Source organism: Equus przewalskii, chromosome 26 (assembly GCF_037783145.1).
Source record: "Equus przewalskii isolate Varuska chromosome 26, EquPr2, whole genome shotgun sequence".
Lineage (NCBI taxonomy): Eukaryota > Metazoa > Chordata > Mammalia > Perissodactyla > Equidae > Equus > Equus przewalskii.
The window spans coordinates 30,920,658-30,936,641 of record NC_091856.1 but is presented as its reverse complement, the minus strand read 5'-3'; the positions used below and the strand labels follow the sequence as shown (position 1 = coordinate 30,936,641).

At 43.5% G+C, this 15,984-nt stretch overlaps 1 protein-coding gene across 7 annotated transcripts in view; it reads right to left on the bottom strand.

The window, feature by feature from the left end:
* STXBP1 (syntaxin binding protein 1) overlaps positions 1 to 15,984 on the bottom strand; it is a 65,060-nt gene that overhangs the window by 28,713 nt on the left and 20,363 nt on the right. For 5 of the 7 annotated variants that reach the window (XR_011533627.1, XM_070596598.1, XM_070596597.1 and 2 more), the window contains 4 exons: positions 7,696 to 7,745; positions 5,996 to 6,077; positions 1,627 to 1,703; positions 688 to 766 (listed from right to left, as the gene is read on the bottom strand). Coding sequence is in view for 6 of the 7 variants with exons in the window: in XM_070596598.1 (XP_070452699.1) it covers positions 688 to 766; positions 1,627 to 1,703; positions 5,996 to 6,077; positions 7,696 to 7,745 (288 nt within the window). In the remaining variant the exon portion in view is untranslated. Of the gene's footprint in view, positions 1 to 687; positions 767 to 1,626; positions 1,704 to 5,995; positions 6,078 to 7,695; positions 7,746 to 14,937; positions 15,061 to 15,984 lie in introns of all 7 variants that reach the window. The other 2 variants (XM_070596601.1, XM_070596599.1) reach the window with 1 other exon arrangement.

Below are 15,984 nucleotides of genomic sequence, written 5' to 3'. Positions count from 1 at the left end.
TGACTCTCCTGGGCTGAACAAATGGCTTCAGGTTCCCAGAAATGCGTTATTGATTTATTGTTACTAACGCTATCTACCTGTTCTGTCACCCATATTCAAATAGTACAAAATTATTCTTTGCAAGTACCTTTCCACATTTTCTCAGTGGGGAGTTTTGTGGGGTTTTCCCTAGAGGGAACACAGACAACTTGTTATTGGGTACATTCTTTAGCCATCTAGCTCTGCTCATCTCTCTTCACTATTAACAAAGATGGACAAAGATGCTTCTGCACTAGGCTCCATGCACAAAACCCCCACAAAATAAGAAAATGGATTCCAAGCCAATGATGCAGGTCTCTCTGATAAAAAGACCACTGGAGTGGAATATCTTTGTAGTTGAAAAACTGGTGGAAATACACAACAGTTCAGTGATATCTGGAAGTCTATGCAGTGAAAACACCACGGCTAGCATCAGAAAATGTTTCTCAGCATTAAACCCTTTAGTCTTTAAGAGAAGAGCCATTTGTCATCAGGAAGGACTGCATGACTTGGTAAGTTTGTATCTGTGTGCATTTATTTCTGTCTCTTATGCAATTTATCTTCTGAAGAGAAAACGAAAGATCACAACAAATATGGGGACAACCCGTTTCTTCCCGGTGAGCAGAAACGTTAGCCCGGACAGGCAGGGGTGGCGCTGACAGTACTTACAGTCGGTGAAGAAGACGTGGGCAGCCCGGTACTTAGCAGTCGGTGGGTCTTTAAAGTCACTGATGAGAGAGTGGACAGACTGCGGAGAGGGAAAAAGGGAGCTGAAGCCAACTCTAGAAGCAAAGGGGACCTGCATCTGAACTGAGTCACATCCACGCTGGCTTCCAGCTGCCTGCACAAAATAGCAGGGGATTTCGGATGCGTAATTCTAACTCATATTCAGCCATAACTGAGTTCTGAGGACTTAAAATTAGGATTATTTCAGAGTTTAGATGAACAAAAGACTTCTTAGCTCACTGCAGAATGAGTGTCAGTTCTTTGGAGCCACCATAACTTGGGTTCCTAAGAAGAGACCCACAAAATCGGAAACTCGTCATAAACCTTCCAGCAGATTCACACTGATGAAGTTCCGGGAATTTAGTTGCATCTGCAGAAACTCACATACAAGCCAGTTTTCAAAAGTGAAAAGAAACCCTGAAAACTGGAGGGAATTTATGTAGACGAAGAGACCTAAGACAACTATCAACCAAAAGCAAGCAGACGGACCTTGTTTGGATGCTGATTTGAACTAACCTCCAAAAACGATAAGACAGGTAAATTTGAATACTAACTGGATATTGATGAAATAGATCTGAAAGCATAAAATACCAAAGTTCTCAAGGTGGATCACTAGATAAAGAGGATCTCCTACCTAGAGAGGGAGTGCCAGGGGAAAACTAGAATGACTGGGAGCTGGCTTTTTAGATAGCACTTGTATTCAGAAAGCTTAACGCACTCAGCACTCCTCCTGGGCCCCTCCCTTCCGGTTTGTGGATTGCACACTTAAACAGAGCAGTGTGTTAAATGCGTGCTTAACCTAGAAAAGGCAGACACTGTGCCGCGCAGACACAAGCCAGCACGTGTAGCCCCAGCCAAAGCTCTTCCAGGGGAAGGATTTACCTTCTCAGACGGAGTGATGAGATACACAGCCTCCAGGCTGGGGAGAGGTTCCCTGCGCTTGTTGATGTCTTCCACAACTAGACAACAAGACAGCAGCCCACAGTGAATAAGAAAGATAACTGGTGATCGTAATACTAGAAGCAATGTAGCGGGGCCCCTTCAGACGGGTGCAGATACATATCTACAGTGGGGGGAGGAAAAGAATCATCCACGCCATCCTTCGAATTCCACCTCTCACAATGCTCAAGATGTTAGAAAACCGGAAACCTTATCACATTAAATATTTCCCACTTCCCATTTCAGTTTTAGGAAATTCCTGATCTGTTCTGATTGAAAACGGAAAATGCCACCTTGTTCTGTCAAGAGCAGTCTTTGGCCTCTTCCTTCAGTTTTTCCTCATCTGTCCTAAATAATCCCAGTTCCTTTAGAATTTCCATGTTGGGTTTATTTACCAACAATTAGATAGTTTTATCATTTTCTTCTGTCTATCAAATGAGGACATTCCAGACATACCCTCTATATAATACTGTCCCTCTCAGTACTTCAAAGACTAAACGTCAAGTTTCGTTGAAGCAAACCATGGGTGTTTGCTTTGCTTGTTTCTTTTACGTCAGCGCCTTCAACCTGGAAGGAAGAGCTCTGGGGAGTCGTCATCTTACTAGTGGCCCGATAAAGCTTAAGAGGCGTTAGCCCTGCTGCACTGTCCTCAGGGAGAGGGACAGCAGTACAATCGTATGATGCTGTTCTTCCTATGCAGGTGAGTTAAGCACATACAAGCATCACTTTAGAAGCATCCATTGCAACATTTATAAAGACTTTTCACCCCAAATAATGTTTAAATTAATACCAAAATTCCTCAACCATCTACTTTACCAGCGGTTGTAGAGTTTTGAATGTCATAGCCCAGTAATACTTCCCCCCAAAATATTTGGGGGTTCGACATAGGCTTGCTAATTTTAAAATTTTTCCAAGTAAGGACATTGTTTTAAACCCACCTTTGGGGTAGGGAAGAGTCTGTGTGCAACAGGGAGAGCTGAGCCCTCATCCACCACAGGAAGTCAACAGATAACGTCTGACATCGACGAATCAGGATAGCAATATAAGCATTCATTGAGAAATATCGAAAAGACAACCAGAAGAAAGAGCAGAGCGGCTGCCTCTGGGGCTCGGACCTGGGGACGTGGGAGAAGGAGCAGGCCAGCGGGCCGCTGCTGGTCTGTTAGAAGCTCCATTTGGCTTTTTCTCCCCTTAACTTTTGTGCACTTTTTGCTTTGATGGGGGGGAAAAGTGTTAAAAATTCAACGAAGAAAATAACTTTGTAAGCTAAAAACATGGCAAGTCTGGTCTTGGGTTACTTAATGGTAAAAAGTCACACCAAAAATTATGAACTCCCATTTATAGGACTATGCTTCTGGTGATAGATAAACTAGATTTGGAAACGCGTTTTTGAAAATGAAGGGATCACAACCAAGGTGTGACTGTATCCCCTCCAAACGATTTCACATATATGTTTCACATAGAACTTGATCAACAAGAAAATCCACATTATCACCATAATTTTACAATTTAAAAACATTTTAACACCAATTAATAGGAAAGAGATAATCTTAGAATAAAAGACAAACCTTTAAATTAAATTCATTTAGCTTACTGAAAACCTCCACACGCCTCGATTTCCATAACTGTGGTATGGTAATAATTTTGACAAACACCAGCAACTATCTGGGAGCCATGTATCCTATGAAGTTGTCTCCAGGGGAAAAAAATTGGGAGCTGCATTGTAACAGGTATGTTTCATCCAACATTTTTTTTGGAGGATAAACAAAAGTTAACTTCCAGGGCCGGACCTGTGGACAAGTGGTTAAGTTCACGTGCTCTGTTTCGGCGGCCCAGGGTTTCACCGGTTCGGATCCTGGGCACGGACCTAGCACCGCTCATCAACCTATGCTGAGGAGACATCCCACATGCCACAACTAGAAGGAGCCACAACTAAAATATACAACTATGTACTGAGGGGCTTCGGGGAGAAGAAGGAAAAATAAAAAAATTAAAAGGCTAACTTTCTTTTTGAAATAATACCTCAAAAGAGATTGCTTTTCTTTCTTTCTGCTGAGGAAGACTTGCCCTGCGCTAACATCTGTGCCAATCTTCCTCTATTTTGTGTGTGGGTTGCCACCACAGCACAGCCACTGAGAAGTGGTGTAGGTCTGCGCCTGGGAATTGAACCTGGGCTGCCGACATGGAGCGCACCAAACTTAACCACTAGGCCATGGGGCCGGCCCCAAGATTGCTTTTCAGTCAATGCTGTTTCAAAGACTAAAATACATGATCCCTCTCAAAAGGAGCCCCTAAGGAAGACTAGAGCTGCACACGAGCATGAATAAGAGCTCTGGGACAGAAGCCAGGAGGTCTGAGTCCTCATCTCAGCTGTGACACTGGCTAGTGACCTTAAGCAGGTGATTTAACTTTTTACAAAAACCTATTATTGTGAAACTATCATACACATTCCAAAGAGTGACTAAAAGATAAACACACAAATAAGTATAAAGCAAATGTCTGCAAAAGCGCCACCCCAGTTAGGAAACAGAACCCACCAGCACTGTAGTAGTGTCCCCCTACTCTATTCCCCTCCCTCATCACAATTTCCTCCCTTCCCTCCAAAGAGAACCACCATCTCGACTTGAATGGTGATCACTTCTCCTTATGGTTTTACCGCTTATGTCTGCATTTTAAAAAGCATAGCTTAGTTCTGCCTGGTTCTGAACTTTATATAAATTAAAGCACACTGTAAGTACTCTTTTGTATCTCACTTCTTTCGTTCAACATTATGTTTATCAGATTCACTCATGTTACTGTGAGTAGCCAGAGTTCATTCATTTTTGTTGCTGTATAGTATTCTGCTCTGTGATTATACCACAATTCATTTAACCATTCTACCCTTGTGTGTGTGTGTGTGAGGAAGATCGGCCCCGAGCTAACATCTGTTGCCAATCTTCTTCTTCTTTTTTTTTTAAAGATTTTATTTTTTTCGTTTTTCTCCCCAAAGCCCCCCAGTACATAGTTGTATATTCTTAGCTGTGGGTCCTTCTAGATGCGGCATGTGGGATGCTGCCTCAGCGTGGTTTGATGAGCAGTGCCATATCCGCGCCCAGGATTCGAATCGACGAAACACTGGGCCACCTGCAGCGGAGCGCGCGAACTTAACCACTCAGCCACGGGGCCAGCTCCATCAATCTTCTTCTTTTTGCTTGAGGAAGATGGTCCCTGAGTTAACATCTGTGCCAATCTTCCACTACTGTGTATATGGGAATCGGCCAAAGCATGGCTTGATGAGCAGTGTATAGGTCCCTGCCGGGGATCTGAACCTATGAACCCTGGGCCACTGAAGTGGAGTGCGTGAAATTAACCACTACACCACGGGGCCGGCCCTCACCATTCTACTCTTGATGGACATTTTGGTCATTTCCAATCTGGAGCTACAAGGAACAATGCCCTGCAAACATTCCTGCACATGCATCCTGGGCACACACATCTGAGGCTGTCTAGGACACACACCGAACCATAGACTTGCTGGCTCACAGGACCTTCAACTCTGCTAGACACTCCCAAGTGTTTTTCAAAGTAGCTGTACCAACTGACACTCCATCATATAGGAGTTTCCATTTTCTACATGTTCTCTGTTATCCGGCATTGTCAGAGTTTAAATACTCCAATGTGTGTGGGTATAGCAGTGTCTCACTCTGGTTTGTTTTTTTTTTTAAAGATTTTATTTTTCCTTTTTCTCCCCAAAGCCACCTGGTACATAGTTGCATATTTCTTTTTTAGTTGTGGGTCCTTCTAGCTGTGGCATGTGGGACACTGCCTCAGCATGGCTTGATGAGCGGTGCCATGTCTGTGCCGAGGATCTGAACCGGTGAAACCCTGGGCTACTAAAGTGGAGCACATGAACTTAACCACTCAGCCATGGGGCCAGCCCTCAGTCTGGTTTTAATTGCATTTCCCTGATCACTACTGAGGGTGGACAATTTTTCATTTATTTGTTGGCCATTTGGATTTCTTCCTTTGTTAAGTGCCTGTTCAGGTCTTTTGCCCATTTTTTCTCTTGGGCAGCCTGCCTTTTTTTCTTGATTTAACCTTCCTTTGGTATCCTTTAACAGATATTTAATGAGCATCCAGCACTGGATTAGGTGCTAGGCATTCAGTGACGAACAAGAAGCCTTGGGTCTCTCTCAGGAACTTACAGTCTAAGCACCCAGGTTGTTGGAAGAATCTAAAGTCAAGCAAGATAATAATGAATAGGGAGGAGGAAAGCTCGCCCCCAAGAGAAGGCTTGAGTGTTACTCAAGGGCAGAGAGAATGCTGTGCTCACTTGTTATCCCCTCGGTCATGATGTCCGTCATCTTACAGCAGGAGGAGAGCATCCTCATGCTCAGCTGATCGACCACCAGCACCTGGAAGCAGAGAACAGCTTATGGACTGGATGGCATCTGCTACGATCCTCTCGTCAGCTTGCTGCATCAGACTTCGAAAAGAACCGCAGAAATGCAGAATATTGAGTTACCGATATTTCCTATGGGTCAGAGGTTTGCTGAAATACATGCTAACTTTTATCTCCCACATCAAACCTAAGCTTCTAGGACTTAGAGCTTGTTCTCATTGACTTAATCTTATAAACTTAAAAAAATTGTTTTAATTTTCTATGATAAATACTCATAAAATGCAAAAACAAAAAAGAAAAGAAAAAAATCATCTACAGCACCCACACTCAGAGAAACCCATATTGGAGAGTATTTTTTCAGGGTATAACTTTTTTCTTAAAAGGAAAATGAACACTAGTGCCACACACATGGTATGGAAGTTGAGCGCTTGGCTGCAGATGTCGCTAGAAGGTACCAGCATGTGTTGTAGCCGACCTCTGTCCAGACTGGAATAACAAGAACTCGCCAGGCCTGGTCTAAAAGCCTCACACCTGAGGTTCCTTCAGGGAACCTTTCGTATCTCTGTTCAGCCCTCGGTGGAGGGAGGAAGCTGGCAGCTAAAACAAGGCTACGTATTTCTCTTCTTCTTTAACGATATCAACCGAGGAAACAGGAGCTAGACACAATGTGGACCAGAAAGCTTTCTACTGCAGTATGAGGGACAATTAGCTGTCATTTTATGAGGCAGCTTCCTCCAGATCAGTTTAAAATTCACATGTCCACAGTCCATTACCTGCTGGGACAGGTAAGAGAGAGAGGCTCTCAGAAAGACTTCCCATCAGATGGCCTCCCGCCCTGGGTGGTGAGGATGGACATACTGGCTAAAACAGAATCTCTCAAGGCCAGAGGTGAGCCTTCCAAATGCTCCTGTACCAATGAGCTCTGTGGTTCCCACGCCCAATGAACTTGAAAACGTGTGGGCAATGAATGGTTAGTATAAACCCTTCAACAACCCCCAGAGAAGTTCAAGTAAAACTGCCTGCTCTCCTGGCCAGTACAATGCCCAGCCCCAGAGAACCAAGTGACCCCTAAAACGCTGACTTCCTGAATGGGGGATAGCATGCTTTCCCACCTGCATCACCCGCTACAGGAACCAAGACCATAACCAATTTGATTGGCTCAAATACTTGTTCCAGCATTGCTCTCAATGTTTATGAATAAACAAGGTCACTTCTTCATCTTAGGTAGTTACAGACAGATGGGGACAGACCAGATGAGGGCTTTTCAAACTGCTGTGTGGGCTCCATGGTGACGCTTTAAGGCCACCAAAGGGACAAGAAGGGTCTCCTCTTTCTCTGCCATAGCAAACAGAATAATTTCACCTTCTTCTGCTTTATATAATGGGTTCCAGGTATGATTTTGTTTGCATAAAGGAAGTTCACTGCCAAAATGCCCCACCAGCTGATCTTGAAGATAAGCTATATGACCAAGAGAGTTCTTAACCAGGATCATAGCAGATTCTATTTCTTGTACTCTGGACACAGAACAGTCCTCATTCCCTGTCTACACACCTTTCCCCAACTCTACCCCCGTTCTTATTTCTTCCACAAGGACTCGCCTCTGAGGCCATGAACTGTACTCTTCCACTTACCTTCCACTCTCCCTTCTTCTTTACCTTCTTTATCACATCATGCATGATCTCTAAAACAGGAGAGAGAGGGGAAGCAAGGAGGGGGAGAGAAGAAGGAAGATTCAATGCAACGTCAGGAGCTTCCAACAGCTGCATGTTAGACTAGGTCATTCCCCCCCACGCCCCACCCCCCACCCCGACCCAGGCTTTGTTCTCTTTCTTATGCAATTCAACTCATCTGTTTACTGAGCCATGAGGAATCCACCAGAAAGAGTTCTCTTATTTCCTTAATTTGGTAGTTCTCAAAATTTTGGTCTCAGGACTCCTTTATACCCTTAAAAATTGAGGACCCCCAAAGAGTGTTTGTTTATGTGTAATAGAAATTAAACTGAGAAAATTTTAAAGTATTTATTAATTCATTTAAAATAACAAGAAACCCAATATATGTTAACATAAATAGCATTTTAATGAGACATAACTATATTTCCACAAGAAAAGAATTTTTAGTGAGAATATTGACTTTTTTAATATAATTTTTGCAATCCTCTTTAATGTCTGGCTTCATGGAAGACTGATTCTCCTATCTGCTTCTGCTTCTGTTGTGAATGATATAGCACCTGAAAAACTCAATCGTGCATTTAGGAGAGAATAAGAATGAAAAAGGCAAATAACATCTTAGTCTTATGAAGATGGTTTTGACCTCAGGGACTCCCAAAAAGGTCTCGGGTTTGAGAACCACTGCCTTAAGTGAAGTGAGTAAAGGGCTGTGACAACACCTCAGGCCACATGCCCCCCTAGAGCTCCAAAAACAGATGTGAAGAGCACTTGTGATGTCTTTCCAACCCTGAGGACTGTCTGTGGGATGCTCTCCTCCAAAAAATCACCATTTTGGTAAGCCCCAGTTTCTATAACGCCTTCTACAAACAAGTCTACCCAGACGGGGAGGTTTCACAGGAAATACCACTTTTGCCACTCTTTCTAAATCCAGGTAATATACAGGCCTGGAAGGACTCAAAGGCTAATGGGTGTCCTTAGCAAGTGTGTTTCAAACGTTCAGGTCATTCTCTAGAGCACAACAGTTCCTAATTCTGCTTCTATATTCAATAATCTGATGTGTCATAAAAGTGTTCTAAAATTCTCAAGAACATTTTACCGGATTATAAAAAAAAAACCACATACTCACTGCAGTAAACTTGAAAAACACAGAAAAGCATAAGGAAGAAAATACCATGTATTACTTGTGTACATCAAAAAAGCAAAAAGAAAAATCATCCGTAATCCTGCCAACTTGAAATGCATAATTAACAGTTTATTTCCTACTAGCAATCGCAGCTTCTCATAAATGCTCTGAGGTAAATAAATATAGGCAATGACGCAAAAAAAACAGGTGTGGACAGCTATCTTTAAGAGGGAGTCAGACAAGGCCTCTCTGAGGAAGTGGACCTGACGAGGAAGACACCAGCCGTTCAAAGGCTGGGAAAGGAGAAGGAGCAGGCACAAAGGTTTGAGGTGGAAGAAGGAAGAAGAGCTGGACATTGTCTCGGAACTGAAGATGGTACAAGCTGAGGTTGGAGGTCAGACATATGGGGCCTTGATAGGAGTGTGATTTTATCTGAAGGGCACTGGAAAGCCAGCGAAGGTAGGGATGTAATCTGACACGCTGGAGAGGCGCAGCTGGAGAAGCGAAGAACAGAAGCAGGGGGTAGAGCAAAGAAGAGGCCTTTCCGATCGTCCAGCCATGGCTGGTGGCAGTGGAGGTGGCGATAAGCAGATGGGTTTGATACAGATTTTGGAGGTCAAACCAACCAGGGCCAGCTGCTGAATTGGATGTGGGGGACAAGAAAAGAAATCTAAGCCTAGGTTTTTCGCTTCAACAAAGAAATTGATGTAGAGACATTTAGAGAGACAGAAAAGATTTAGAGGAAGGAGCACTGCTGTCTAAGATGACACCAAGAGTTCTGTTTTGCTTATTTTAACATCGCGATGGCGAAGAGACATCTGAGGGGAGATGTCGAGTAGGTAGCTGGAGGTAACTCTGGAGCCTGGAAAAGTGACCTGAGCTGGAGTTAAAAATTTGGGAATTATTATCAAACAGAGGTAGGAGGTGTGGTTGGAGAAAATCTCTAACTCTGACAGGACCAGTAAGATGAAGACAGAAACAGTCTTTGTTGACCTTGACAAGCATCTCTGTGAAACAACAAGGATGAAGCCAGACTAAAATGGGTGATGAGGGAGAGACTGACTCTCCAAACAACTCTTTCAAGAAGTGCTATGAAAGGTAGCAGAGAAAAAGTATGAAAGCTAAACAGGGTCGGCAGAGATGCGAAAACAAGGAAGGTGTTTTTATTTAAGAGGTGAGACATCATGCCGGAGCCCAGCTCCAGCAGAGTCCAGGTTTCCTGAGGGATGGACGGCGTCGGAGAATGAGAGGCAGTGAGACTGGAAGTGAGGTTTCCAAGTCTGATTTATTTAAAGCATTCAAGCACTTATATAGGGTCCAGGTCACGCGTTTATGATTTCATGGAATTGTCCCAGTACATAATTTTGGCAAACAAAATGGGTACATAAGCATATCTTGTTATAATGTTAGCACAGTACGTCTATGAGAAGCAAGCAACCTTTGTTAATTACAGATATTGACCTTTTCTATATGTCTACTAGGCATCTAGATGTCTAAGACTGATTGCAAAACGGGGTGTAACGTCTAGACTCAGTTCCCCATGGGTCGAATGGCCCTAAGCCTCTATCTTTATTCCTGTAATAACAAAAGCAGAAGTATTGCAAAGTGTAAGGGGACCAAGTACACACAGGCCCTCATCTCCGTCTGAGCGAAAGCCATACAGGCACAGTGCTTGGGGTTTCTCTTTTACCATTAACTATTTTATAGGGTTTCCAGTCCTCATCATAATCCCAGTTCCTCTGTGTCAATATATCATGATATTTTTCTGCAACTTTATCAGGGTTATGGGTTGTTTTAGGAGAGTGTACCTTTTGTATATCTTTGCTCCTGGGTGGGTGCCACCATTTACCTCCTGTCCTAACAGGCCTAGGATAATCTCTACCTCCTAGAAGGACCTGAGGAGGGAATGTTCTCTTTTGAGGCTGATTCCTAGAAGGCTTCCTCCTTGAGGGCTGTCCAAATTCCCTTACCGCCTCTCCAGGAGGGGGTCAGAACTGTTTTTTCCCTTCAGGCTGTTGTTCCCTGAACCCTCCCTAGAAGGCCAGGTTACATCAACTTTTTTCCCCTGCTTGGAGAGATTTTCCCCAAAATATCCCCATGTACAGAAAAGAACAGCAAGAGCAATATTGCTAAGATCAGTAGCATGAGCAGGATCAGGAGCGGCCGACCGCCAGCTTCTGAGGGTCCCCCGTGCCTTGCCTCATCTCTCTCCCGGACCGTGTCCTTGGGTAGAGGCTTAGAGGACTGGTGGGCGGCTCCCGGCAACACCACAGCATTTTCTATCATACTGACAATAAGCCAAAAGAGAGGGAGGTTGATGATGCAGGAGAGAGGATGGATAATCCAAAGACTGAGGCCCCAGAGGAGGAAGAAGTGGTGGGATCTGAGACACAAGCGAGCGTGGCCTGGGATCGGAGGCAGGCTCCACAGCACTGGCAGTGGGAAGGAGGCAGGAGGTGACTGGTGTGCTCCAAGAGCAGTTGGCAGAGGCCAGGGGTGTCTATTGACTAAGAGTGGGGAGAGTGGTATTGTATAAGAGAGGTTTGAAGAAAGAAGGTATTGGGTATCTTCCCAAAGACTGGGGGAGTGACTTCATTACGGAGATGTTTCAGCATTTCTGGACAGTACTAAGGACTAATTTGAGGTTCATAACCATGAATTTAAGGTGAAACCAGGCAGCTCAATTGTGTGGGATTTTTTTTTTTTTTTTCTAACAACGTTCAGCTGCCCAGGAGCAAGCCAGAAAGGAAAGAAGAGTTGGTTTCAACTAAGGTTAGAGTTTCCCCAGCTGAGTACAACAGACGGAGAAAATGTTCAAAATAGATAGCTGAGGGAAGAAAGGCATGCTGCAACTATTTTTTCAAAAGCACATACATAGAGGAAAAATTAGAAAAACTTATACCAAAATGCTCTTTTTCTGCAGTAAAATTGTGATTAATCTTTAATTGCTAAGTTCCTATGTCCTCCTAAGCTTTCTGCATTGAGTAGATATTATTTATTGTAATAAGAAAAATGCTCTAAAACTAATGTATCCGTGAACATTTTTGCACCCAAGGCTTGTCTTTGCACAAATTATTCTGTCAGGAGAGTTTTCCGGGTATGGAATAAGTGGATAAAGAGTATAAATGTTCTGGGCTCTTGATAAATTCTGCCAAATTATTCTCTGAAAGCACAATTTACACCCCCACTAGTACTCTGCACAACTCTCCAAATTAACATACTAACTGATAATAAAAAAAATGAGGTTTATTTTAATCTTTGCTAATGTGACAGTGGAAAATGGTATATATCACTGTCTTTATTTGAATTTATTGTATTACTGATGAATATTTTCCTTTTTTTTTTCCAACTACACAAAATGAATTTAAATTCACTGACTTTAAATTCAAGTCACCTTTTGCTAGGGGACGGCAGACATATAATCCGAAAATCAAAACAAGTACCTTGAGTTCTAAAGGTGGAATAACTGTGGCAGCTTCAACCCTTCCTACCTCGTTATTCCTGTTTTGAAATTCTCGGGGTGTCTATTTATTGTGGGCATTGTTAACAGCCACTTCTAATCCTGCCCTACATTCTTCTAATCCAATACCGAAAAGGAAACAAGGATTAGAGCCCATTTTAGCATTAAGAATCAAGTGGCTTGGGCTGCTTCCTCAGAGTAATCACATTTCATCTTCCTGGTAAGTCCCCTTTGTGTGGAGAGAAACAATAAAGCCTTCTGAGGCTGGTCCAGCTAGCAGGTCTGATTTATCTACACCGAAAACCTCCACTCCACCACCACCTGCTCTGTGTGGATGGGGCAGAAGAGACAAGGGAGCCTCAATTTCTCATAATCATGAGGACCACGGCCCTGGTGGACTCTGCTTCTCTCAAGGCCAAACGGCTAAGAAAGTAGGTTCCTCTTCAACCACATCTTCCAGGTCCTGGGTGACTCCCAAACTCAACAAATCCCGCCCCTCCCCCCCCCCCCATTCCTGAGAAAAACAGTAGGTGGTCTAAGATTATCTGGGATGTCTTCAGATGCACCCAATATACCAACTGGAGTCCCAAAGCACAGGCTCTTGGGATAGCTACAACCCTGCCCCTTGTGAAGCCCTGCCACCCATGACTGCCCTCTGCAGTGACATGGGTCAGGACACCCGAGGCCAGGGCACACAAAAACAGCTGAGATAGCATGATTAACATTAGGTGGGCTGGAAGCTTGGGAGAAAGTGAGCTTTGCCAAAGTCCCCAAAACCACATGGGAGTCAAATATTCTATACGTGGCAGCCTCAGAGCTCCACCTTGCCCGGAACAGATGCACCAGGAGTCTGGGGTCCCCGACTGGAAGAAGTGCCTCCATTCTGCCGAGGGACTTAAGGGATTCTAAATCAGGCCACACTGCCCTCCTCCTTTACCAACCCAAAGTACAGGGCAATTCCAGTTATTTGGACTCAACAGGGGCAGTTCTTCTAAAAGGCCCCCAACAGTGTGAGGGTATAATGCTGGTTACTCAGGCAGGGGTCACCCCCACCCCTCATGATTAAGAAAAAATGCCAAAGAAAGCACTAAAGTTAGACCAGGGAAAATCCAGGTTCAGACATTTGCTGGCTGTGCGATCTTGGGCAAGTTTAAAACGCTTTAAGTTCAGTTTTCACGTCTGCAAATTTAAAATCATAATATTCTAATGACCTCTTGTGAAGATTAGTGAGATAAAATGCCTGGTTTAGTGCATGGCATCCATGAGGCAGTCAACAAAAGGCACCTATTATGATGTCACTATAAAAAACAAGGAAACAAGAAAATTATCACACAGTACTTCCACCAATCAAGATTTTTAATATAATGTAAAACCCCTAGTAAAAGGAAATACAGGGGCCGGCCTGGTAGCACAGAGATTAAGTGCACACGTTTCGCTTCGACGGCCCGGAATTCACCGGTCCAGATCCCAGGTGTGGACATGGCACCGCTTGGCAAGCCATGCTGTGGTAGGCGTCCCACATATAAAGTAGAGGAAGATGGGCACGCATGTTAGCTCAGGCCCAGTCTTCTTCAGCCAAAAGAGGAGGATTGGCAGTAGTTAGCTCAGGGCTAATCTTCCTCAAAAAAAAAAAAAAAATTAAAATACACTTTTTAAATAATGACAAAAATATTTAGATAGCAAACTCTACGGGTATTTCACCAAAAACTTTAAAACTTCTCTGACCCACAATAAACATGTGAATACACTTTGGAATAATGGCACCAATGCGCCAATGTATATAAGTCTTAACTGTAAATATAAAATTGAACAGAAGAATCGTCATGCCCTGCTGAGGAGACAGAGCGTGCCCTCTCCTGATCCAGGAAGAGATGCACGAATGCTGAAGCACAAGGAGGAGCCCACAGATTTACTATCACAACACAGGCAAACTGGACTATATTTTTAATTTGCTATTATTTAACATTGTTCTAAAAATTCATTTAGACAAGAAAACAAAATGAAGTATAATATTGGTAAGAAAGATGTAGACTGCCTGCCTGCAGAACTCATGGGAATTAACTGAGAAATGATTAGAAACATTAAAACATTTAGTAAAGTGGCAGATAAAAAATAAATACATAAAAACCAAAATGACTTTGGCATGGTAACAATGTCTAGGAAGACAGCTCCACTGTTTACCAGCGTAGACATGCTGGGACTCTGCCCCGTCCATTCTGCCTGCTGCTGGTAATTCTGCTCTGAAGCAACACGGAGAATTCTGTTCCTCTTTCCCTAACAGCACTTCAGACAGCTGAAGACGGCAACCAAGTCTTTTCGACCGTCTTGCTCTGAACTGAAGCTTCTCCTTGCTAAACAAATGCATCTTCCCAGACGGAATAAGTTAATGCTAAACAAGACAGGAGGAAATGATTCAAATACTTGAAAGCAAGCCTTCCAAGCACTCTCCAGAGCCTTCCCTGAGAAATATCTGTTTATACGTAAACTACTGGTAACCTAACTACAAACCACTTTAATTTTTTGCCTTTACGTTGTTTTTAATAATATAGAAGTAGCACATTCTTGTTGAAAAATTCAAACAGTAGAGAGATATACAAAAACAAAGGGAGATTTCCCTCCTTACCCTCCATTCTTGAGGGGAAATCACCACCACCAGTGTGTGGGCACTCTTACAGATCCTTTTCTGTGCACACGCAGATGTGTGTGGGGATGTATGCACATACACTCGTGGCTCATTGGCTGACGCCTGGGGAGGGAAAGTAACTTTCAATGATTCTACATCTTTGGTGCTTAAGAACTCTTATATTGGAAAGAACATTAGAGATCATCTAAGGCTAGAGTCCAGCTTCCTTGTTTTGGGATTAAGACACTTCCTGCAAAACACAGCCATCTGGAGTTGGCGAGGCCGCTAACTGGTCGGTCCAGAGTGAACAGAGATGGGTCTCTGGATCCCTGCCCACATGCTCTCCCCACCACACACACTGTCTCTCAGGCACTAGCATGGACTCGACTCTGAATTGAACCGAAGAGTCCTTTTCTCTGTTACATCGCAGTGATCACCTGGACACAGTAACACCAAGTGATTCAGATGGCTTTTGGAGCCAGAGGGTTAGGGTTCAAATCCTGCTCCTCTACTTACTAGCTGTGACTTTGGGCAAGTTACTAAATCTCGCTGTGTCACAGTTTCCCTATCTGTAAAACGAGAATGACCACACGTGCCTCATGGAGTGATTGCGAGGACTAAATGAATTAATATATGTGGAGCGCTTACTTCAGTGCTAAGAATGGTACTTAACACTGTTGGCTATCACCGTCACCACCACCATCTACTTTCAATGGCATTTGACTTTCCTAATAAGGAAGAATCCAATGATCTCCAATTGGTTTCTTATCGCTCCTCCGTGGAGTTTACGATATGTCTCCTGCTTTCCAGTTTGTTTCTCTGCATACAAACTTTTTCATCCACTCAGCAATGATGATTTATTGAACACATGCTATGTGCCAGACATCCCTCCAGGCACTGGAAAGACCACGATGAACAAGCTAAATAAGACTCTTGCTCCTAAGGTGCTTACACCTGATGTGGAAGGGAGACAGCCAAGAAAGGAAGGAAATAAACAAGATCATTCTAGGGAGTAAGAGCTCAAAGGAAATTTACAAAGGTTAATGA